The 25,676-nt window shown below is 44.6% G+C and overlaps 1 protein-coding gene across 1 annotated transcript; it reads right to left on the bottom strand.

The window, feature by feature from the left end:
* Positions 1-22,955: 22,955 nt before the first annotated feature.
* On the bottom strand, positions 22,956-24,548 carry GPR12 (G protein-coupled receptor 12). The gene is made up of 2 exons (XM_088522282.1): positions 24,529-24,548; positions 22,956-23,972 (listed from the first exon to the last, which is right to left on the bottom strand). The coding sequence occupies exon 2, from the start codon at positions 23,958-23,960 to the stop codon at positions 22,956-22,958; it is 1,005 nt and encodes a 334-aa protein (XP_088378408.1). The 5' UTR covers positions 23,961-23,972; positions 24,529-24,548.
* Between the last annotated feature and the right edge of the window lie 1,128 nt (positions 24,549-25,676).

Below are 25,676 nucleotides of genomic sequence, written 5' to 3'. Positions count from 1 at the left end.
TCTTCTGGAATATTTCCAACTGTTCAAAAGATTTGAAAGTTGGTAGATGAAGACATAATGCATCTTTCCCCCAGCTCCTGTTGAAAAGAAAGGAGATATATCATAGCCTGGAGCAATGAAGGTGATTCGTGCTCTTTGCAGCATCACTATGTACATCACACTTCTCTGGTGAAAAATCTGTCGCTCATTTTCCTTAGGATATTTGAGGATATGTCCATAGAGGCATATGTTAATGCGCAACTAGATTTCCTTAGGTGTCCTACTGTCTGGAGGTTGTCAATAAAATCCGCCTGTTGGTGTAAGAATAGATTAACACTTGAATGACAGCTAGTCTATATTGTAAAATATATTATAGAATCTTTAATTTACATAGAGATGAAGCCTGCTTACACTGAGTGGAAATCAATAGTGGCTTTTATAGCATCCTGTGGGCAGAATATTAAATCTGGAACTCCATAATAACTAAGCTGCATCAAGAGATTACAAGCCAATAGTGCTAACAGTGTAAAAAGGATCAGGCAGGTTTTCCTTTCTCAGTAGACTTGGTATGTCAGCAGTTTCTGAACAGTGTTTTTTTTAAGATATTTTGGTTAAAAATAATGTATGTGTTGCACATATGGTCATTTTATTATGAAGTTATAGCTAGCAGCTAATGATGCCAGGTATTGTATAAACACATAAAGAAAAGATGATCCTGGCAGTCTAGCTTGAAATGGAGATAATCGGCATTATTAATATTAAGTAAGGGTGAATTCAGAATAAAATTAATTTCTGCAAAGACTATGTTGTCAATGCATTCCTGTAGTATAACTGCGTGATTCCCAGTAGAGTCCGGTCTGGATCTGATCACAGAGCAACCGTGGCATCCGTCACCACGTGTCTTGGAAAGGAACAGCTTTCTCCTGATTTTGTTGTTCTTTGCTTTAGGCTGACAGGAGCCATATAACAATCTGCTCCCATGTTCTGTTCTTTAGGTTCTATTTTCCAACAACTTGCTTTGATCTTGAATAGAGGGAAAAGGTGACAATGAAAGAAAACACATTCATCAGAACAGTGTCTCTTTGCAAGGCCTGTCACAACACAAAATGCAATTAATTAAAATTGACTGAACACCCACAGTCGGTACATAAAATAGAGCCGTTCATGATGATTCAGAGCGGATGAGTGTGGTGTGGCAGCGCTTGCTGCTCCGCACTGAGCTCTGCGTGTCCCCCAGGTCAGAGCTGCCGCTCCAGCTCTCTGTTCTCCACCAAACACACGCTCTGACTTTGAACACAGTTAGCCCAGTGTGACCTGTATGTGGATACTTTGCATCACTTTTTGCTCCTCTCATTTTGGTCAGCTTTGTACAACCAAGTTGGGTCTGTCTCGATTTGCTGTACTTTAATTTTAAACAGGGATGGAAGAAGAACCAGCACATGCCAGAACGCTGAAGGAGGGAGGAAGACAGCAAACGTGTGCAGGTGAAAGGCAAATGGGAGAAAATGTATTGAGACCTGTGATATGACAGGAGCAGTAGTGGTGGTTGCTCAAGAAGACAGTGATGGGGACCAGCCAGGCAAGGAGGCTACAGCTGGCCAAGGAGGCAGCTGGGGAGTTTGATACCAGGATTGCTGGTATCGAAAGTGGAGAAACCTGCTACAAAGTCAATGCAGGGACAAGACCCAAGTGGAGCAGCATGTTGGGAGATGCAGGCAAAGGAAAAGCATTGGCTGTGTTAACAGCATGAAAAAATATCACCTCTTCCAGAGCACATTATAATGATTGTGAAATGAAATATTGAAAATTACAATTTTTCTGGATTTCTTTTACTTTATTCACAAGTATTTCCATTGAAATACTCAAACTGTGTAAATCATACAGTTATCATATCTTTCTATCTCTGTAGATCTTTAGCCAAAACAAATTCATATGCTGACATTTTAATTTATGTTTGCATTTCAGTTCTGTGAGATAACTGAACTTCCTTTAAAAGAGATAGACCCAAAACTCCATGTGGAAAAGTGGCAAAAAAACAGCAAACAGACTTCTTTTTTTTTTTTCATTCTGTTTCTATATTATCTTGCCAATAATGGATCTTTTTTACAGTTTGCTGTTATCAATCAGGAATGTGTGTGTTTTGGTGCATTTTCATTACATTCTAGAAAAAAAATTTACTTACTTTGATGAGGCTTCTCTGTGCTGGACACTTCCTAAACACATGTATGCCTGGTTTTACACATCCATAGCACTTGTTCTGGGCCTACTAGTAATCTTAATATATTGTTCAGGGATAATTTAAGAATGCACCATAAGAAAAGCTTGTGTGCATCAAAACTTGTTCATTTTTTTCCAGACGTCTGTTTAGCAAAATGTCATCTTTTTCCTGTATATCTTCTATCACTTATAACTGCTAATGTCAGAAGATTCCGAGGATGGAAACATTACTTAAAAATAGGAATGAAGTCAAGAGCAATCTGAGATGATACAACATAATCTGTTACAGTGAAGATCTGAGAAGCACTTAGCATCTAAGAGCCACTGAAAAGCTAAATTACAGAATCAGAGAATCCCTTGAGTTTAGAAAGGACCTCTAGAGATCATCTAGTCCAACCCCCTGCTCCAGCAGGGACACCTAGAGCACGTGGCACAGGGTGGCATCCAGGCGGGTTTGGAAGATCTCCAGAGAAGGAGACTCCACAGCCTCTCTGGGCAGCCTGTTCCAGGGCTCTGGCACCCTCACAGGAAAGAAGTTCTTCCTCACATGGAGGTGGAACTTCCTGTGTTTAAACTGGTACCCATTACCCCTTGTCCTGTCACTGGCCACCATGGAGAAGAGTTTGGCCCCATCCTCCCTACATTCACCCATAAGGTACTTGAATGTGTTGATCAGATCCCCTCTCTTCTCTAAGCTAAATAGACCCAGCTCGCTTAGTCTTTCCTCATACAATAGATGTTCCAGTCCCTTAATCATTTTTGTGGCTCTCCACTGGACCCTCTCTAGAAGATCCGTGTCCTCCTTGTCCTGGGGAGCCCAGAACTGCACCCAATACTCCAGGTGTGGCCTCACCAGAGCAGAGGAGAGGGGCAGGATCCCCTCCCTCGACCTGCTGGCAACGCTCCTCCTGGTGCAGCCAGGATCCCATTGGCCTTCTTGGCCATGAGGGCACATGTTGTTGCCTCATAGTTAACTTGTTGTCAACCAGGACTCCCAAATCCCTCTCTGTGGAGCTGCTTTCCAACAGGTCAACCCCTAATCTGTCCTGGTGCCTGGGGTTATTCCTTCCCAGGTGCAGGACCCCACACTTGTCCTTGTTGAACCTCATGAGGTTCCTCTCTGCCCAACTCTCCATCCCATCTAGGTCTCTCTGAATGGCAGCAGAGCCCTCGGGGGTGTCGGTCACTCCTCCCAGTTTGGTATCATCCTCAAACTTGCTGAGGGTGCACTCTGTGCCCTCATCCAAGTCATTGATGAATAAGTTGAACAGCACCCAGGCCCAGTACTGACCCCTACGGGCCACAGGTCTCCAACTAGGCTTGGCCCCATTTATCACCACCCTCTGGGCTCTGCCATCCAGCCAGTTCTCAATCCACCTCATTGTCCACTCGTCCAGTCCACACTTCCGTAGCTTTCCTATTAGGATGTAATGGGAGACTGTGTCGAAAGTCTTGCTAAAGTCAAGGTAGACAACATCCACAGCTCTCCCATCGTCCATCCAGCCAGTCACCTCATCATAGAAGGCTATCAGGTTCATCAGGCACGACTTAACCTTGGTGAATCCATGCTGACTACTCCTGATCACCTTCTTTTCCCTGACATGCCTAGAGATGGTCTCTAGGATGAGCTGCTCCATCACCTTTCCAGGGATGCAGGTGAGGCTGACCAGCCTGTAGTATCCCGCTCCTCCCTCTTGCCTTTTTTGAAGACTGCAGTGAGCTTGGTTTCTTCCAGTCTTGCGGCACCTTCCCTGCCCTCCATGACCTCTTGAAGATGATGGAGAGCGGCTGAGCAATAGATGGAGAGCAGCTGAGCAATAGATAAATATTTCTGAAAAATCAAATTCACTTTTACCAAATTTCAATTTTCAATTATCATTTCTCTATTATCATTTATGGACCTTGCTGTGTTATTAACTTTCCCATGAGGGGCAAGGTATTGCAAAGCTAGCTTGTCTCTAAGAGCTGAAGACATGTTATGATGTTGGTGATGTGGCTACTAAGCAAAGATGAAAATAATGAACAGCATTTTTTAATACTGTAAGGTTCATGAATAGAAATAAAGTTGCCATTTTGATCTCTGATGAGTGGATAGAACAAGACTACATCATTCTAAAGGGCCACCCTAGTTAGTTAGTTAGCGAAGGAGTCTAATCCTTAAGATTCACAACTGATGTTTTTAGGTTGGATCATTACACACAAATACGCACATGTGTACAAGTAGGTTTTGTGGGTTTTTTTTTTTTTTGGTCTTTTTTTTCTATTGCACAGAGAACACATCTTTAATGCTCAGATTTTTTTGGTAGAAAACCAGGTTGATGCCTCCCTGGAAGACACTCGTACCATACAGCCATATGTAAAACCAATACGAGGCCTGGTAGCAGGTCTCACTCTGGTTACCAGCACTGGCAAAGTATGTTGGACATCGAAGGGGCTGGGATATTGAATTCCCATCCAACTGCTACGGTCTTCAAAGAGATGATTATTTAGGACCTTTTTATTCTCTGTTAATTGTTATTTCTCGGATATACATAACAGTGAGCAAAGACCATGGATGTGTATAACTGGTATGAGCTCTAAACTGGAGAGGAGTTGAGGGATTTGGTTGGCTTGAAGAGCACTGGTGGGACCTTGAGCAGTGAGCACAGCATGAGATGTGTGATGGGACAGCCGTGCATTTGGCATATCCATGTACACCCAAATACCAGTGTGCACCAAACCCAAGCCTCCCACAGATAAGCTAAAAGTGTCTAGTGCTTTGCAAGAGCAAATACTGCTGCTGATGAGTGGTGTAAGGAGATTTTAAACCAACTGAAGATCCCCATCTGTGTCATATCACAGTGTGAGACTGCGCACCTCTCTGAATGTGTGCCACCTAGTCAGGATGCTCTCTGGGTTTGAACTGACATCTGACAGCTCGAGCCTAGCAGGATGTTTGGTATTTTGCCTCTATATGTGCACATATATATATATATAGGTATATATATACATATATATATATATATATATAGGTATATATTAACTATATATATACACAGTTAATTCTTTAATCATCCTGTGGGATTTCCAGGTGCTCTTTCAGCTGTCGATTCTGACTGTGCCACAGCTGCTGCTGCCAAGTAGCTCAGCTTGATTTTCTGTGCTGCAAACTTAAAGTAGGAGATGTACAACAAGGTCTGAGAATTGCCTGTGAAATGCAAATCACTCTGTCATGAAGGAGAGTGGAAACAGAGCAAACAATCATGTCTTCTAATTAAATGTAGTGTCAGGGAGGCTAAAAAGCATCCCCTGCTGATCATCAAACTCTGCTGGCAATGGTGCTTCTGAGAGTAGAGGCTAATGAGGAGTAACAGTTGGGCTCAGTAATTCAATGTTGTGGCCAAGGTGCCACCAGGTTGCCGTCCCACACGCGCTGCCTCCCTGCGCGTGGCCAGCCTGGCCCTCGCGATGTGCTGACATCTCCGGGAGGCTCTTGGCCTCACTTGTTTCCTCCCGCCCCGCGGAGAGGGACGTGATCTGTGTCAGCCAGTCCCTGCATTAACTCCCCAAGGGAGGTAACATAAAAAGTGAGGAAATAATGTTTTTATTTTAAAGTGAAATTTCACATGCCTTATGTCCATATTCTCCTTAGGACATGCCTTCTTCTAGCTCACCCTGAGCTTGTAACCTGGTAAACCTCCACCAGCAGCCACATACCCTTCCGCAAGCAAGTTGCTGAGATTTTGGCACCAAAGTGCCAAAGTGATCATCAAGTGATTACATTGTTTGGGAGTTAATATTTAAGGTTTATGAAGCCTGGGACTGAGTGAAGGAAGCAGGAAGATGCTTTTCTCCAAGACTAATGGCAACAGAAGCTGCTCTATGATGTGAGCAGCTTTTGGCCAGGCAAGGTGATGGCGAGTCTACTGTAATCAATCCAGGCAGTTTCCGTAGAGATTTCAATGGGACATTTTTGAATGTGAAAAGTTAAAAAAAAAATCTAAAACATAAGCCAGATTTCTTGTTGCAGGTTCAAGACTTTCAAAGAAACTTTTCAACGGGAAAAAAATAAAATCAGATAGAGAAGTATTTTGTGAAGAGGGTTCCTAGCAAATGATTTAATGCACTAATCTGAACACTGATAAATGAGTTGTTACTTCACGTTTTAGATCTCTTTGAATAAGCAAAATGACTTGCACTTTTAAGCTTCCCATTGTCCTTAAGTTTTCTTTTACAGTCTCTTTCCTGGATCCTCTTCAGTTCTTCAATATCTAAGCATGAAAAGAGACTGGGATGCAACATTCCTCTGCTAATCTCACCTCAGATGAACAGAAAGGTCAGACAGTGCCCCAGTCTCCCCAGCTCCACTTGCTGCACCTCTCATTTGAGGATTAAATTTATGAACAAGCAGCCTGGGCTCCGAAGCCAAGAATCCCCAAGGTTTGTCCGTCTCTGAATACTGCTATATGAGTTAGACTTACAGGCCCAAGCTGGGGTCTCCTCTGTCAGCACTGGCTGGTGAAATGGAAGGGAAGCAGCGAGAGGCGCTGGGGAATGCTGGTCAGACAGCACCGCTGCGTGAGGGTGGACCAGCAGCTCCCCAGCCCCTGGTGATGAACAGGGTAAAAGCCAACGGGCCAGGCCTCCTCTGTACTTCTGTGGAGAAAGCTTATTCAAAATGTTGCTGAAATTTTAATTTCAGGCAATAAAATTCTTCACGAGCCTTACTGGATTTTGCCCTAAAGAGGACTGTACCAAATATGCAGATTGGGGTCAGCTTAGCCAGAAACATTTCCTGTCAAGGCTTGGCTGAAGGTGGCTCCCAGATTATAAAGCCTCTGTGAAAGGCTCTGTGCTACAGATCTAGCTCCAAAAAGTTGGCTTAAAGCAGGGGGCAGAAGGTGTTCTGCAGCTGGTGCCGTGACACATGCCAGCTCTGAGGCAGCTCTGCCTGGGCAGCAGCCTATCTGGCAGAGCCCGGTGATGCTATATTGCTCACCGGTGGTCACTTCAGCTAGTTTATGGGGTAGAGGTTCTTTGTCTGGAAAATGAGTGGCTGATCAGACCAAGGCATCGCTCCATTATGAGTCCATGGGGCTCTTAATGTCAAAATGTGGCTTCAGGATAAAAGCCTTTGGTTTTACTTGCTGCCAGGGCTGGTTTCTGCATGTCCACACTTTCAGGGAATGCAGACTTCAAAGCATGGTGGGAAGCATAGGGTCTGATCAGCACAGACTCCCAAAGGGCATTAGTTGCACACACCCCCAGCCAGCGTGCCAAGGAAGTGGGTCACTGCTCCTGTGAGGCTTCTCTCTACCATTTCTGTAAAGCCATGATGACCAAGGGAGATTCCTAGTGACTATAAAAAGACCATTTTTTTATGCCCGTCTTCAAAAAGGATGAGAATCTCGAGAGCTACAGGCTCAGTCCTCAGGAAGGTTATGAAATGAGACATCTTGGGAGCCATTTCCAGGCCCATGAAGGCGACAGGCCCAGAGGGTGCCTGGGAATTGTCAGTTCATATATTCCAAGGCCAAATAGCGTGTGACCTATGATAAAATTACTGTCTCTGTGGACAAGGAAGCGCAGTAGGGCTGTTTACCTTGAAGACTTCCTATGTGATTTCCTCATGGGAGACTAGTAGCCACACTGGGAGGGAGGTATGGGCTTACATGGGGATGGAGAGATGGGTGAACTTAAAAGGCAGGTGAAAAAAAAAATGGGAAGACCATCAGGCTCAAAGGGTCATTGGTCAAAGTCCTGCTTGTCACAAAGGCCAAGTGTTTTTCCACAGAGGCTGATACTGAGGCCATTAGTGCATGTCATCTTCACCAACACCCTGGATGATGGAACAGGAACCATGTAAGCTCACAGCTGATACAGACCTGGCAGGAGGATGGATATGCTGGAGAGCAGGGTAACCATTCCCAGGGATCTTGGCAAGCTGCAGGAATGTGCTAACAGAAACCTCCTGAGGTTGACCAAAGAGACGTGCAAAGTCTTACATGTGGGGTAAAGTGGCCCCATGCATCAGTATTGGCTGGGACTGGAAGTAGGTGGCTGGAAGGCAGCTGCACAGAAAATGTCTTGGTGGACAGCAAGTTGAAATGATGAAGGATCACAACATAGCAGGCCACGTGAGGAAGGGCACAACCACTGTTATTCTCCTCTATTTAGCATGCAGGCAAACGCCTCTAGAGCACTGCGTCCAGTCCCGGGCTGCCCAACTAAGACAGGCTGACAAACTGGACAGCAGAAGGCCACAGATGTCTAAGATGTTTAGAGGGCTGCAGCACACCTGAGAAGAGGCTAAGAGAATTGGCTTTGTTCAGCTTGAAGAAAAGGGTAAGGGAGGTTAACGGCTTGCTTTCATGAAAAGGTGGTTACAGAGAAGAACGAGAAACTCTTCAGAAGTGCACTGAAAAAGGACAAGAAGCAACGGTCACCAGCTGCAAAAAGGGAAATTCTGACTGGGTAAAGGAAAATAATTTTACTGGAACAGGTCACCCTGACAGCCAGTGGAGTCCCTGTTCTTGGTGGTTTTCACAGAATCTCACAACGCAGGTCCAGCTACAGTAGGTTGGTTGGACTGTATCAAGCTTGAATGTCACCAAGACTGGAGATTTCACCACCTTTCTGAGCAACCTTGGGCAGCCCTTAACCACATTCCCCCTAAAATATTTTTTTCCTTATATCAAGATGGAATTTGTTCTGTTGCCTCTCATTCTCCTCCTGCCCATCTCTGAGAAGTGTCTGGCTCCATCTTCTCAGTCTCTTTTGGGCTGTGCCCCCTTCTCCTTTCCCCTCTGCCCTCCCTCTAGCCCAAGGCACAGGTGTCAAAGTCAAATTCCTCTCCTCTAGTTCAAGCTGGTTCCCTCCCAGCGGCGCTGGTGACTTCCCAGGCAGCTCAAATGCCACCATCATACTTCACAAGCTGCCCAGACCTCTGTGCCTCCTGACGGAGGGCTACAGTTAAAGCAGAGCTTTCAAGAGCTTTCCAAGTGATTTTTTGTTTTCTTCTGTGATGCTTGATCTCGAGAGGACAGGCTCTCACACACTGCACACATGGGCTAATAACCCCATTTATTTCTGAGCTCCGTATCATAAAAGTCCATCCACGATAACATAGACATTTGGGTGCAGTCCTGCCCTTCCATTCATGCAGTTGCTCTCTGAATGACAGGAGAATTTCAATGAGCCAAAACCAGCGTGAGCTCAGTTCTGCACTTTTGATTTTACCATTAGAAAGAAACCTGCACTCCCTTTTGTTTCCAGCTCTGGCTCCTATAGCTAGCTATTGCAAGCCAGGTGCAATTACAGCACTTTACACTGTTGCTGGTTGGGTTTTAGCTGGGGTTTTAGGGATTATTTTTGACTCAGAAAGCTGTAAATGGCCTGTGACCTTTCTACTGGAAATGTTACTTGTGCTGCAGCTGAATCAATCGTTTGCAAGATACCTCTCGGGCTCACTAGGAACAAAATTAAGCCATTCTTCATCTGCTTTAGCAAGCATTTGGCAAACCTTACTGGAGTCAGGCTTCTTGTAATTTTTATGCAAGTTAATTGGTCATCATAAACCATAGGTCTCTTCTTACAGTCCCTTATAGGACTCACTGACCAGAAACTCCCAACAGCTGCGACTGCACTTGGATATTTCAGGCTCCTCTATAGTGTACAGTGGGATGTGGTGTTTGGAGTTGGTCCCCCTAAACTTTACAAAATCCGTAAAGCATCAGTATTTGTTCAAACCTTATCACTGGAAGCCTTTCAAGCTGCTGACACTTTTTTATTTTATAAAACTGACGTGTGCTTCTGCATCACCAGAAGGTTGCTGCCAGCCTGTTCTACACCATAAGCCTGACAACACGGTAATTGTGAGTCGTTAAGTTTTATGAGTGCCATGTGCTGCTGCACCCTGCTAAATTCTGTGCGCTGCTGACAGGGAGGCACAACGGCACCGTGCTGAAACCTGCCTTTTTGCAGGACTGGAAACGAGTCAAAGCTTTAAAATAGACTTAAATCCAACGCAGTGCTTCTCCCAGGCACTCATGCCACGAACATGCAGTTACAGGATGCAATTCCTGCTCACCACAGCCTCACAGAGAGCGTTTTATGCAGGGAAACAAGAAAGAGCAGCAGATATCGGTGTTTCCTGCCTGCTGGATGTGACCCCCTTCAGCCACATCACCGCCTGCTACCAACCACTACACGTGCAGCTACTGGGGCTTCCTTATCTCTGAGAACAACGCGGCTACCTTATCATAATGGACTGAATTATTCTAAATATGGCCTTACCATTCTATAAATACCCTGCCATCCTTAAAGGAACTGAGCTGCCGTTCAGGCTTTTGGCTGCTGATTGCGCTGAGAGCCCTGCTGACTTGTATCTCGGAAGGGCTTTCTGAAGGGAAGAGCTCTCCACAGTGATATAATATCATGCAAGCTACTCACAGGGGAAACTTCACCTACTGCTGCAACGCAGCTGTGTCTGATGTTACATACAGCATCCGCAGATATTTTGACACACGGAAAAGACTTGCACTTAGGGAAGTCCTTTATCATATGATTAAGCTGTCATTTAAATGATGTAAAAATAACTTCTAAGGGGAGAAAAAGCAACAGTCTTTTGCAAATTGCTTCTGAAGGTAAGATGATTGAAAGGGAAACAGCAGCATTTGGTACTGTTTTTAACTCGACTAGAATAAAGCCTTGTATCATTTTGTGAAGCAGCGGAAATGATGGCGATTCTGCTGCTTAGATCTCTGGGGAGAGGCACGTATACTTAATGAGTGCTCATTAAAACAACCTTTAATAGAATCGAGTAGAAGCACCAAAATGCTAAACAGAATAGGGAAAACTCCTGGGCTCTGACTACCACTTGATCTCCTTTCTGCAGAGGACAGCGCATCCCGCGGACACCCCCGGCCCGCTCGGCTCGTAGCAAAGGCCACGCTGGGCCGAGGGCAGCGGGAGGCGGCTGCCACCTCAGGAGCTGCTGCTGTCCGGGCAAACAGGCGGCTTGCGAGGCCCCCACGCTGACACGCAGCCCGTGCAGCCACCGGGCCAGGGCCAGCCTCGACTGCCCTGGAAAAGCTGGGGCAGAAGACGTGGGGTCTGCAGAGATCTAGGGCCAGACGCATCTCTTGGCAAGGGGGGCTGCAGTCCTGTGGAAGCTGGGCTGAAAACACTGTCCAGAAGGAGTGCCATGAGGGAAATAGACCCAGCATTAAGAAACTGTAACATTTTTCTGTGACTTCTCCTAGAAGAGTGAAAACAAACACACAAACAGAACTGCAGTGCAGAGACCTCCAAATACTGACAGCAATAAAAATAATCAGTTATGCTTTAATAGTTCTCATAGAAAGCTGTCTGAAGGCACTGGGAACCCTGCATTAGCCATAAATCCTGGAATCCATTTCAGTATGAAACTAGGCTGCAGACGGAGCCAAAGCGCCAGGTAAGGCAGGATCTGTTGCTGCACGGCCCTGGCTCAGCAGGGCAAACACCACCTCAGGCAGGAACTCGGCCACATCTGTGAGATAGCAGCGCCCACGGAGCGCCCTGCAGGACACCCAGGGACTGCCCTCCTTTCTGATGGCCTCCCCTTCGTTTGGGTCACTGTGAGCAAAGCAGACACTGGATCTTGCTCTGTGCTGAGCAGTGGCGCTATCTGCCTTTTCCTTTGGAGCCAGGAAGGAGCAATTTGTTCACTGGGTCCAACTGGCAAATAGCGAATGCTTCCCTCCCCGGCCTGGCACCCTTCAAGATACACAGTGCAGCTAATGGGGGGGACTTTGAACGCAGTGATTTGTAGGGACACGCTTGCCCTGCAGAGCCAGCAGCACCCCCAGTAAAGGGCACGTAAAAGGGAACTGGAAACTGCAGTGATAAAGGTATTTAAGAGAGAATGAGTGAAACCCCAAGGTTTCCTAAACATAAATCGCTGCTTTGTCACCACTCTCTTGTCAAGAGGAAGGGACACCCAGAAGGGTGAAACCTGAGTCTCACCTTAATTTGAGGAGATTTCTGGAGTTAGGCGAGATTAGACCCACCTGATGGCTGAGCCGTAGGGGTGGGGAGTAATGACTCCTTCCAACCCTACAGCCGGGCACCTTCCCCACATCCTCCCTGCACCTGCAGGGCGCAGTCCCCGCAAACTGAATGACCTGGATTGTGATGATCCTTGGCCTGCAAATCGCAAGAGGAGGCATCTGAGCCTGACAACTCAAAATGAAAAAAAAACAAAACTCCAATAAAACTCCTAATCAGAAGGGGATGCTGAGGTAATAGTTGAGTATTCAGTAGCACAGTACCAAGAAGGGTTGAATTTATATGCTTTACAGCACTGTTTTTGCTCAGCTTTGATCCAAGCCATGGAATGCAAAGAGTAGCAACCCCAGGGAGCATTGATTTTTGTTTTTCCTGAGGATGAACTTTGAATCCTAAACAAAACAAAGCAAAACAAAAGAATTGGATTTGAAAAGAATTGAATTGAAAGCAATTCTTGAGAAAAAAATATTTAGATCCATATGGATCCTAGATCATTTTGAAACAAGTTTCCTGCTTGTGATAGTTTGTATCAGAGGTTTTTTTAAGGATTCACAAGATGCTCCTTAAAGCATTCTACAGTTCACCTTATTATGACTCTACATTTAACTAGTCAAAGGTTTTTCATTTTGGACAGAATTTATTTCTAGCAATTGTCTTCACCACCTATCTAGTATCACACTCTTTTTAAGACACTTTCTTCCTTGATATCTCCTTTTTTTAATTGGAAGAATACATTTATTTTGCATATCTTACTGACGGCTAGTCCTTAGAAAAATCTCCTAGCTGCCTGCCCATACTTCATTCTTTTAGCTGCTCCTTTTAAAAAAAGCAGTCCTCATCTTTACGTTGCTACCCTTTCTAAAGTGACACCTGTTATAGTGTGTATTACACTTTTTTCTCTTACAGAAGTGCTGTATTTGAATAAATAATAGTCATTATTACCAAGTGTTTACTGGACAGTTACATACTAAATCACTGCCTTTCTCCCTGTCCTGTCTGTCAACATTATGAAAGATAAAAATACGCAAAACAGCATGAAATTATCAAGGACCAAGTTTTACAGAATGTGTGTCTAATATGGGAGTAGTAAATCTAGCTTACTATATTAGTATATAAATATTTTTGTCCAGTTACTGTAATGTGCTTTACAACATGCTGTGACTTCTCTTTTTGGTGGAGCATGTCTGCCCTCCTCTACTATTTCTTCCCATTATTTCTTATTCAATTTCCAGTTCAGTAGATTGGATGGCTGGTAGATTTAAAGGGTAAATACTGTGCAGTTGCAGTTCATGCTCAGCTATGGAAAAACCATTTATCAAGTATGTCCTGACCAGCAAGTCGACTTCTGGTGGTAGCTTCACTGCAGAAAGAAACGGGGCACCATCCCAGACATATGATATCAAGTAAAGGTCCTGAGCATTTCCTCCAGCCAAGCAGGCCCAGACCTGAGCTGCAGGACTGCAGTTGCAAAGGAAACTGCCTGGAGCTCCACTACTTACCTGGGCATCTGCTGGCCACTGGCCGCTTCCTTCAGAAGTCAAGTCTGCACCGGCTGCAGTGCAGAACCATCAGTCTTAGAGTCACAGATTCATCACTTCCCAACTCACACGCCTACAAGAAAAGCTGAGGATTCAAAAAAAATCATTCAAAAGAATTAAAATACACAACACTTCTTCATTTAATTAGGAAAATCAGTCTTTTTTTTCCTTCACACAGAACTCTGATCATGCAACTGATTTTGTGTTTCCTTAATTGTAGGCTGAGAACCAAACTCAGACAAGAAGAATACTTGGCTAACATTTTTTCTTTTGACTCTTCTCTCTCCCAGTTGATATGATCAACTTAAGTATTAAAGTTTTCCAAGACGCATCTCAGACCCTCTTGTGCCTCCCGCTTGAAATTTGTTCACTGAACATGAGCATACGCAGTGACAATCCATGGCAGTGTATCAGAAGAGGAGGAAAATAATTTGGATGGGAAAAAAAAAGATTTGGAAGAATACTCTGACTTTCACCAACAACTCTACACTCAAGAATTTGTGTCAACTCTTCTTTCAGACTTTTGGTAGAAAATTAAGCTGCTTGGGATGTCCTTCTGGGGTGTTAGTGGGTGCAGCAGATCTACACAAGTTCAGCTGAACTTGCATATCTAAACTTAACCCCCAGAGTTTAGTTAGTGTCTTTTGCTATTGCTTTGTCCTAAAGCACATGTAACGTCTTAAAAAAAGAAGACTGTTTTATTATTTGAAATAGAATGTGAAAGTCAAGGTCATGAAATGGACAACCATTCTTTATTAGAAAGAAGAATTTATTTATAGTTACATATACCACATATAAAATTAACATTTAACTGAAACATGTAATTGTTTCAATCATTTATGACTAAACACAATGTTGACTACAAAACTGTACAGGTTATATTTAGTAACTGATTCTTACAGCATAGTGCAATTGTAACATTTTATAAACAAAATAATTTGTGCCTTTTTTTTTTCTTTTAAATAAAGTGCATTAAATGACATTCTTGTATACAACAAGAAGCTCTGTAGCTGCAATCCAAAGCTTTAATCTTAAAGAAAACTGAGGCAAAGATATTTCACTTCCTTTTAAAATTACTTTATATATTGGTAAGCTATGGTTCAAACTCCACCAGCAGTTAAGTGGAAAAACAAACAAAAAGCTAAATAGTATAAGAAATAACCACAGGCCCTTATCTACTAAATTAGTTCTTATATGAAAAGTACTACATACAGAATTCAAATTTCCTGTCTTAAAGCCGTCTAGCTCTTAATGAGATTTGTTGTGTGAAAACTGTCCCCATGCAGCTGCTTTTGCTAAACCATTTGGAATCCAGGATGGTGCTGCAGAGCACTCAGTAGCATCAGTTAATATAAATTGTATGATGCTTCCTAGGAAAAGTTCTCAGTGACATCTTCATGAGCCTGATAAAAGTATAGCTTATGCCTAACTGTATTTGGGAATAAAAGGAAAGGAACTATCTGGTTAGTAAGTCTGGAAAATTAGGAATTGTTCTACTAGTCCAGGGTATTTTAATTTCACAGTCTAGAGCTAAATATAGGGAGGCACAGTTATAATATTTTATTCTACAAAAAATCCTTTAATTTATAAGCACATTCGCAACCAACTTGTGTAGGTTTCAGCTGCAGCAATAAAGCTGAGACCAAACAGATGACACTGCTCTAGATTTAGCCCCAAGTCACTTAAAGAGATTCAGACATATGAAATGCATCAGGGTCTAATGCGGCTACTTCTGGAAAAAAACGACAAAAAGAAGGAAGTTTCTTTCAGCTCTGGCGGAGGCCCCACAGGAGAGCCCCCGTGGTCCTCCTCAGCACAGACGTGGGCTGCTGTCAGCTCCAATCCTGAATACACCCGAGCACAGACAAGCCGGGCTAGAGGCTGCTCAACCATTTGGATGCACATGCGGTCTGGGCAAATCACCTGCCTCCTCAGCTGCCATGTCCACCCTGCACTTCAGGCACGCGTCACTCGTGCTGTTTCCAAATTCTAGAAAACCACTTGTTGCTCCCATACACTTTTACCTGCGGGGCCAATGTGAGCTCAGAAATAGGCTGCTGGATGTCCAGCCACTGTGCCCCAGACAGCGGCTGTGTGAAGAGCGTTTGAACGTGCTAACCCCAGCACCGAGTCACTGCCTCCTGCCAGCCCCAAGGCAGCCTCGGCTAAAGCCACGGGAGAATGAAAACCAAAGGAGCAGACATGGAGCCTTGACTGAGGCAGCTTGGTGTTCTCCCCCTCGGTGTGCAGGGAGGCCTGTGCTGCGGCAGAGCTTCCCTCCTAAGGCCACGGCGCTCCGAGCCCAGCGGCGCTGCTGGGAAGGCCTCGCTGCTCCCCACTCGGGGCGGCCTCTTCCCTGGCCGTGGCGGGGAGCACGGAGGGTGCTCGGGGAGCACGGAGGGTGCTCGGGTACCGAGACAGCCGGTTCAGGTGTCGGGAGGGAAGCGAAGGGCAGCGCAAAGCGCCGTGGATGGGGCACGCAGGAAACAACACAACATCCCCTCCAGGGCACGGGTATCTCCATGCTAAGAGGGTCAGGTCAAGCTGCATCTGTTTACATACTGAAAAATCCCTCTTCCCGGAAAACAGAAACGGAATTCCCTACCAGGGGGTTGATCTCAGCAAATGCTGAACCTCCAAGAGGAAACTTCTGTGGGGACTAGGCCTACACGCACAGACTAAAATCTCTCTGCCCTGGCCCCGAATCCTACAAGTCCTCTCCCTTTCCCTAGAGTGCCCCCTTGAAGCATATGTACATTGGGCATGTCTTTTAAAAATAAGCATATTCCTAGATACTGCAATATCCTCCAGATCAGCATCAACCCATGCAAAATGTGCACCCATGTCACAGGAGTTTGGGACTCCTGTTCAGCTACATGAGCTGTGGGGTCCTGTTATCGAAGCACCTGAGAGAGGGAAGATAAAAAGGAATGAGAATAGTGTGCACAGGAATACATAATTATCATATAGGCTCATGGTAGTGATGCATATCTTTTCTGTATTCTGAGTTGTGCCCACATAAGATGTGTGTTTATATATATTATTTCAAGTCTTAGTTGTTGCAGTCTATTCCTCAAATGTGTAAGGCTCCTCATCTCTGCAGGATGGAGTCTGCAGCATCCGCAGTTCATCCTGGTTTGCCTTCTCCTTGAGAACCAGGTCTGGGTCTGTACCTAAACACAATGGTATATCACAAATGGTTTGAGGATAAAAAAAAAAAGATAGCACCAGCATAGCAGCAGCAAATCACTTGCTTTTTTCAGTGTAAAAGCAAATGCTCTTTAAAAAATTAAATGAAAAAAAAATGCTGAAGATCTTTTTGAAAGGGCTATAATAAATTATAAAACATGGAGTGTCTTTATGTCAACGTTTTCTAGACATTCTTAGTTAAAAGATATTATTTGGAGAGTTTACTGAAAGTCAAGAATTTATTTTAAAGCTTTTAAACTTTTCTTTTTTGGTCTACTGAGTAAAATCTATTAAAATACTAGTATATAAGCATACACATAAGAATGCAACACTGCACTTCTGTGAGACAGGTCCTTTAAACGTGGAGGACTGTGCCAGATTCACTCATCTTACTACAGAGGAGAAGAAAAAAAAAAAGTAATCTGATGAAGCCCTTAAATGTGCAGGTAAAATTATGTATAGAATAGTATCAGATAAGACTAAACTGCTTTACTCATTCTGGGATATAAAAGCCCCCTCCATCTGAGTTGCCTTGAAAATGAACTTTAAAATTAATTAACGTCCTACCACTATCTTGATCAATAAAATACTTAGTGTGTCAATAGGGATTTGTAAGAATTGCCTTAGAATTGATAGAGTGCACAGAAACAGGTTTGGGGAGGCGAGGACAATTTCCTCGAAAGGCAGCGGGTGGCAGTTGGGATTGTTTTTAGAAGAATTTTACCCTCTCAACCCTTCTGAAATCTCCCCTTGCCCTTTCAGTGTCACTGAATTAATTTGCATCACAGCAGTTTTACACTAATCAAATGTAAAATTGTAAGAAAAGAAAAAACAAATCTTTTGAAACACATTGCCTTTCAAGTTTCTTGTCCCATTATTCCTGTAGTGAGAGGCTGGGGGAGATAAGCATGCCTGACTTATCTTCCCTAGACTGTTTTTTATTATTATTTATTATATATTTAAAGCACATTCCTTCTTTCTAGACTGCTCTTTATAAGCAGAGATTGAGAGGCCTTATCTATTTTCATTGTACATCTCTTTCAGTGCCACATTTAGTTTAACTTCATGGTAGTCTGCAGATAGTAAACCACTGCATTCAAAATGACATCTTAAAATTCATGAATTCAAGTATTATTTAAAATTATCCTTCCCAATTATAGCAATGCACCATTATCTGCAGTAACCTATTTTTAAACATTGAACTTCCCAAGCTTTTGAGTAGTCCTGTTGCCTAATGCCATCCTAGTTACGTGACTTCTTGCTAACATGCAATGATCTCTGTGCTAGGACTTATTTTTATAGCATGTAATATACTGTGTCTGAAAATTTTCTTACTTCAAATTTATCACTGATGTTAACAAACTCTTTCCTAAAGTGGCTTCCTGCGATACTGTCATATTAAAAAGATGCTGCCTATTTGCAGACAACATTTCTGCACAGGATCTGTATCCAGCGCGATTCTACCAGATAGTTTCTCGCAGCAGTAAGAGTTCGGTGAACAGCACAGCATTATCTCTGGTGCTATTCTATACACCTAGGACTTGATCTCTCTACAGTTTGTCTCAGGACACACCATTCTTATTCCCACTCAAGACAGAGCTGTGGTTTCAAACTGTTCTGCTTTGCCAGGTGTGCTTAGTCTGCCCCTCTTTTCTACTGTGCTTCTACATGGACTTGTGGGCACTTGTGATCTTCTGGTTATTGCAAAGACACGGAACCATTCAGTATCCAAAATAAAATAATGGAATAGACGGTGTTTTTTTTTTTTTTTTTTAATAGTGGCCACTCTGCCTAACGCTATTTTTGTTTCTCGCATGTAGAAAATATATTTTCTCTGCGCGAAATGACAGAGTCAATGCTTCGAAAATATGGGTCTTAATGTTACAGAGCCTCCATCTTAAAAGTCATAGATATGTAATTATGTCTTGGTGGCCTGATTATTAGTGATGTTGGTCATCCCAATTCCCACTGACATGACAGGTACTCAGCATCGTGGGGAAATGAGTGGTGGGAACAGACAGCAGCTGTAACAGACTTCTCAGCTTGCTTCCAAATATCCAAACATGGGGACTGGCAGGTGATTTCTTCAAAGATGCCGCAATCATCATCTTTTAAAGGCCAAATTATCTTTGGAATTGGTTAATTCCATCTAATATATCCAGCTTGACAGACGGCACAAATTTTCTCAGGTTGTTCTTTTTTTTTTTTTCTCTCTTTTTTTTTTTTTTTTTTTTTGGTGAAGGGTATTCTCAGTATTAAATTACAGCCAGAAATCCTGAGCACAATGAATTTACCCAAGCATTGCTGTACGACTAAATGCCAAGCAATGAAAAGAGTAAAAAAAACAACAAAAAACTACTGCAGCACATTATTTGCTCACAAATAGCATTCAGGATCTAAAAATTAAGGTAAATGGTTATTGCTGAGTAACTGTATTCAGTAACTCAAACTATTGCAGCACAAACCAACCACAATGTCTCACCTCAGTCCTATAGAGACTGCTGAAAAAAGGAAGACTTCTCTTCAAAGTCCTTACGCAAGTTACTATTTTTTTCTCTAAAGGATATATTGCTTCCTCTCTATTGCTCTGAGTTCACTTAGCAAATTATTGTACCTGCAATAGGGAGGATTTTATTGCTGTTATGATAAAAGCATTTTTCCCTTATTGCTGAAATTCTTACTCAAGGAGAAATGGTTAAAGGAAAAACAAACAAATAACAACAAAAAAGCACAAAAGCTTTGAGGTTGAGTATATGAAAAAAAATGCCTGGAGTACATTTTGCCTATCAAGATACTATTGGTTACTCAATTTCTTCAACTAAATCATGCATTTAAAAAACAACAAAAAGATGCAATTCTGGAAGCTGGCTGGTTTCACCCATTCCAGAGGTGTCTGAATGGATGCTGGCACCTTCCCGGGGGGCCTGGGAGCCGCAGGGCTGCTGACCTCCTGCTGCACACGGGGAGCAGGAATCGCTTAACTCCGCAGGGCACGGGAAGCCGCTGCCTTTTGGGGAAGGGGACAGGTAGTTTGTCACCCCCAGCCCTGGCCCTCCACCCACGGAGGACAGGAGTTTGCTCACAGAAGTTACGGAGCATCTCTCCAGCACTGTACATCATCGACCATCTCAAAGCTTGGTCTGGCAGCTACGAACAAACCAGTGTCACCAACGTCCAGGAGGACTTTCCGGCCTGTGCTGCACTGGCTCCAATTAAGGGCACACCATCCTCACTAGAGGTCACAGCAGTAGCTCTAACTGCAAAAGTGGGTTTCTCTTCTGTTTGCCATGAAAGGTACCCCTCAAATGAGGGCAAATCACATCCTTAGGAGCCAGCTGTGTGTGACTTCTATAATTAATCCCTCTCTCCTCCATTTGATTTAGACTGCTCCTCAGGAGAGAAGCTTCCAATTACAAATGTCTGCTCTGGCACAAGGAAAAGGTCGGCTCCCCCAGCACTCTGAAGAGCCTCTGCAGATTTAGGCAGCCTGTGGAACGAGGAAGATGACAAGGACACCAGCATGGAAAGAGGGGACAACATTATTTCCACCCCCCAGCCCCTAATACTGTTTTTCTTATGGCCTTGCTACCACCCAGGTGTTACTGGGAACAAAACACGAGCACTTGTGAGGTGACCATCAGGAAGCAAACAGGTTGTGCAAGCAGCCAAACAGCCACTCTCAGGCCTGAATTACAGTCACAGTAGCTCGTTCTCATCATGCTTTTTAGCATTTTGATACAAAAGAACAATTGCAATAGAGAGGGGCACCCACTGTATCATTTCAACTTTTCTTATTTGTCTTTTTCAAAGGTGCTATTCTCAGCCTCCCTGCATTATTCATTTCATGACTTCCTCCATTTATTTCCATTTTCTGCATACTTGCAAAACTGCATGCATACACAGCATGGATATTTTTTGAAGTGATTATTTCTTATACAAAAACTCATAATAAAAATAGGAACATGGTAAAGGACTGGAGTTTCATTAGCATTCGGAAGTAGATAAAGAACAGCAATATCCTACAGAGTAGGGCCACACTCTAACTGCACTGAGCATCTGCAAATCGCAGTTAAGCCAAGGGAGCTGCAAGTTCACAGCTCTACTGGATTATGCCATGCAATTTTGGAACTAATTAGACTGCAAAGAAAAAGCCAAATACCATGAAGGTTGAACCAAGTGACCAATGGAATTTGAACCCAGCATCACAACTATAATTAATTATTGCTGATAAAACCTCTACAGAGCTTTAGTTTACAGAAAAACTCATTCACATTTGAGATTCAACTTGGTGTATACCGTATGATTCTTAACGTCACGGAAACTCTGCACAAAAAGCTATGGTCATCCAAACATCCACGTGAAAAGGAAAAATTCCATTTGAAAAAATCTGTATCGGCAACACGGTTGACTGCTATCTATAATACAGGTATATTTTTTCATTGAACTTTAAATATTGCTATTTTTACATTTGTGACTTTACTTTTTCTTAACTGCAATGGAAGATACTGAAGCATCACTACCATATACTGACTTTGACATTTAAGGAAGTATAACCTCATACTGATGCCAGGGCATCAGTAACACATTAACATGTGTTGCTCCCATTAACACTAATGGAAGTGGGAATATAAACTCCCATGCACTGACATTAGGATAACACCTTAAGTGTCATGAAGAAGTCTTTGAGGAAGACTTTCTCTCTGCCAATCAAGTACTGTTATTAGAGAGCAACGTTTTACATCTAGTGCATACTAATGCAGCTTCAGTAAAAGTTTAAAAGCAGTTTTTAATATAACCATTCATGAGAGGAAGCTCTGCCTTTTAGACTAGAACTATGACCTGATAATGAAGAGAAATGATATGCACGTGGTGTGAAGAATCATCATCTGTGACGGATGAAACTGCCAGAAAAGGAGAAAGTATTGGTTCATGTTGCAATTTTGGTTGCATACAATTATGAACCAGATATGCTCGGAAAATAAATGTAAGAATTTTTAATTATAGTAGAAAAACAAACAGTAATAGTTGTGACTTCAAGGCAAACTTAAGAAGAGCCATTTAACACAGATGCTAAATATGTGTTCTTGTTAGTTATTTGTAGGTTAGTTCATTAGATATTCTCTGATACTTTTGGAAAGATTAACTTGCCCCTAAAAAACTTAAAATGTTGCATCTGTTACAAATGCATAGCCAAAAGAGGCCACAGTGTCTCATCAATTTCAAAACTCCCCACCAACTTCAGTAGGGAATTCTTTTCAAAATTAACAGTATAATGAGCTCTGATGTCCTATATCTAAGTGAAAACACATGCCTGATTCCTGAAAAGAATGGCAAAGGATATCTTATGTTTTAGCATCCAGCCAGAACTCAAAGGAGAGCAGGTAACACTTTAAAATAATGATCGAGCTAATTCATGCTGAGAAGTAAAATAAAAAGCTAAGAAGGTACTTCCTCACATAGAGCATATTTGTTGCACGGAGATTATTATCATAAATATCACATAAATCAGTATGCTTGGCCATTATTTTGAAGAGCATTCTGATGATATAGAAATCAGTTTGTGGTAACAGGCCTTTTTTGCTGTTTCAATAAGAATTAAAGAAGGAAAGAAAATTCTGACAACAAATAAAACATGCAGTATGACTGAACACAATCACAATCAATTTCAAAGTAGGCATGCTATTTGAATCTAATTTTAAGTAGCAAAATTAATGTAAAATCATGGCAAACATGGCAAAGCCTAGGTTATACACTTATAACAAAAGACCCTGAGCAACGTTAGAACTCTGTAAGAACACTGATTATTTTTATTTTGGAAATCTCCCTTCAACCACTTGATTCATTTTGGTCACTGGGGTTTTCTGCTTACAAAAAGGTCAGTGCATCCTGTGGATTTTTATATGAACCCAACGCGTACCATTTAATGAATGCATCTAAACCAAAAAGAGGTCTGCAACAATGTCTGGAAATCAATATGATAGTGAGCGTCCTCCTAGCCGTCAATCAGACATCACTGGGTGATCTTGCTCTCTGTGACAGGTTAGAGGGAACACAGCCACAACAGATGAGCCAAAGTGCTTTTTGTATCTCCTGGTTCCTAAAAGCATATATTACAGGATTGATGATGGAATTGTACGTAGCTGGCAGGAGGGTGGCATAGGTATATATAGAAGGGTAGGTGTAATCTGCTATTAGAGAATAGAGTGTAAAAGGCATCCAGCAAGCAGCAAAAGTCCCCAAAATAATGGCCAAGGTGGACACTCCTTTTCGGGTGGTCACATAGTGGGAAGTGGCCAGGAAATGGTGCTGCAAGGCAATCTGATGGGCATGGCGCATCACGATTTTACAGATCTGAATGTAGAGCTGCAGCATGAGGGCAAACATAAGCAGGAAAGAGACCGAGAGGACGGCCGCGTTATTTTTAGTGAGCGGCCTGATCACGCTGCAGGTGGATTCATCTCTGAGGCAGTTCCAGCCCATGACGGGCAGCAGTCCGATACAGATAGACGCTCCCCAGAGCAGGATGAGCATGACATAGGTAAAAGTGACAGTCCTTTCCGAATTATAAGTCAGAGCGTAATACAGCGAGAGGTAACGATCGACAGTGATAGCCAGCAAGCTGCCGACAGAGGCAGAGAAAGAGGCAACGATCAGTCCGATTGTGACCAGCTTGGTGGCTTCCGACTGCAGCAGGTAGGCAAAGACAAAATTGACGATCAATCCGAGCCCCGCCAAGAGGTCTGCGAGGGCCAGGCTGCCTATGAGGAGGAACATGGGGGCCCGCAGACTGGGGTTATGGAAAATGATAAGCACCACAACGGCATTTTCGCAGGAGATAAGGGTCCCCGAGGTGCACAGGACAATGTCCCAGGGGTTGACCAAGAGCTCGGGCTCCGGGTCCGCGGCAGGAACCGGGGAGGAGCCTGTGGCCGAGACATTCTCTGCGGGGCTGCCGTCTACGCGCTCCCGAGGCAGCCAGCTCAAATTGGCCTTCAGGTCTTCGTTCATTTTAACCCCTGTCTTCTTCAATGGAAAGACATTTCTTTTAAGGCTGGGACACGAGGCGCTCGGCCGGACCCGAGGGCATGCAACGCCTCAGGACGGGCGGCACTTGTTACGTAAAGGTGGCCACCGAAACAAGGAGGACCAAAAAAAAAAAAAAAAAAACCAACCACCCAAAATAACAACAACAAAAAGAATCGTTTGACCTGGACCCAAATCGCCAGGGGGAGGATGGCCCAGCTGCAAGCGGCACCCAAGGAGACCTCCTTCACCTGGGGAGCTTGGGCACGCGACACCGCAGCAGCCCCAACCCCAGCGCACAGCGGTTTTGGGGGGACAAAAGCGTGTGTGCCGGGAGGGGGGAGGCAAAAAACATTATTCAGCAGCCGGAGCTGCTTCATTTATATATTTATTAATTTATTATTTTGGCCGGGGTGAGGCTCTGTGCTCGGTTGGGGGGGGGGGGTCCTTCACCGGCACCGCCCTGCGACCCCCCTCCCCGGGACACGGAGCCGGGAGGAGGAAGGAGGGGATGGGGGGGGGTGGAATCCGCGATCTCCGCTGAGCCACTTACAAACTCCCTGCAGGCGCGGAGGGAAGCGCGGAGGGAAGCGCGGACGCCCCCGCGCACACGCGGAGCGGGTCACCTGGGCTCCCCGGCGAGGAGGAGGAGGAGGAGCAGGAGCAGGAGGAAGGCGGGCGGCTCGGCGGGGGCGGCCGCGCTGCTCCGCGCCGCGGGGCCGAGGGCGCAGCGCAGGTGCGCGCCCACCCGCGCAGGGCGCGCGCGCCGAGGGGAGGGGAGGGGAGGGGAGGGGCGGCGCGCGCGGGGCCACGTGGGCGGCGCGCGCGCGGGAACGGCCGCTGCCCTGGGGGGGCCGGCGGCGGGGGCGGCACCTGCTCGCGCCTCCGCGGAGGTAACGCGGGCGCCGCCGCTGCCGGTAACGCGCTGCGTGTCCTCAGGGTGAGGGTGCTCAAACCCAGGCGCAGGTCTCCAGCCTTGGGGGTGCTGCAGACGCGGCTGGGCGCGGGCATGGGCGAAGCTGCTCCAGCTGACTCTTGTGTGAGCAGCGGGGTTGCAGCAGAGGATCTGCAGAGGTCCAACCCGTGCCGCTCCCCTGTATCGTGTAACGACACGAAAATGAATGTCTAATGTAGAAGTAGCAGATGAGCCATGAAGTCAGCCGGGTGCTGTCAGGCTTTGTGTGGAGCAGCATGTAGAGAGCAGACAGAGGAGCAGGCAACGCTGTCCTCAGGGAGCGAGGGTGTCAGGGACACACATGGCCAGATTCACAAAGCCGGTGTATGTTGTATAGCACAGGCAGGGCAGGAGGACTTCTAGTGGGTTAGATGATACTGAAAAAAACATTGAAGCCACTGGGACAGAAGGTCTGCACCAACAACTTGAGACACCAAATGTGTCAATGCAGAAGATGCTCTCCCTAAGTTCCCTATGCTCTCAGCTGAGAAAGGTCTTCCAGGCCTTTCAAAGTCATGACATGAGCTAGGCAGGCTGAAATGGTCTTTAGAAGAGCCTGAGGAATTTTAAGACATTAAGTTTTGTCCTTGTTTGCACCTATAGATACCTAAAGCACTTTGGAAAAGTGGAGCCTGGGGAGCCAAAGCCTGGAGAGCAGAATTCCCTCCTTGGCAGGCACTGCATGCAGCGAGCGCGTGGGATGCACATCCTCACTCACACCTACCTCAGTCATCCTGCTAAACCTT

Source organism: Tinamus guttatus, unplaced genomic scaffold (genome assembly GCF_059628265.1).
Source record: "Tinamus guttatus ecotype Peru unplaced genomic scaffold, ASM5962826v1 Tinamus_guttatus_pri_ptg000150l, whole genome shotgun sequence".
Taxonomy (NCBI): domain Eukaryota; kingdom Metazoa; phylum Chordata; class Aves; order Tinamiformes; family Tinamidae; genus Tinamus; species Tinamus guttatus.
The sequence above is the reverse complement of the archived record's forward strand: the minus strand, read 5'-3'. Positions and strand labels throughout refer to the sequence as shown.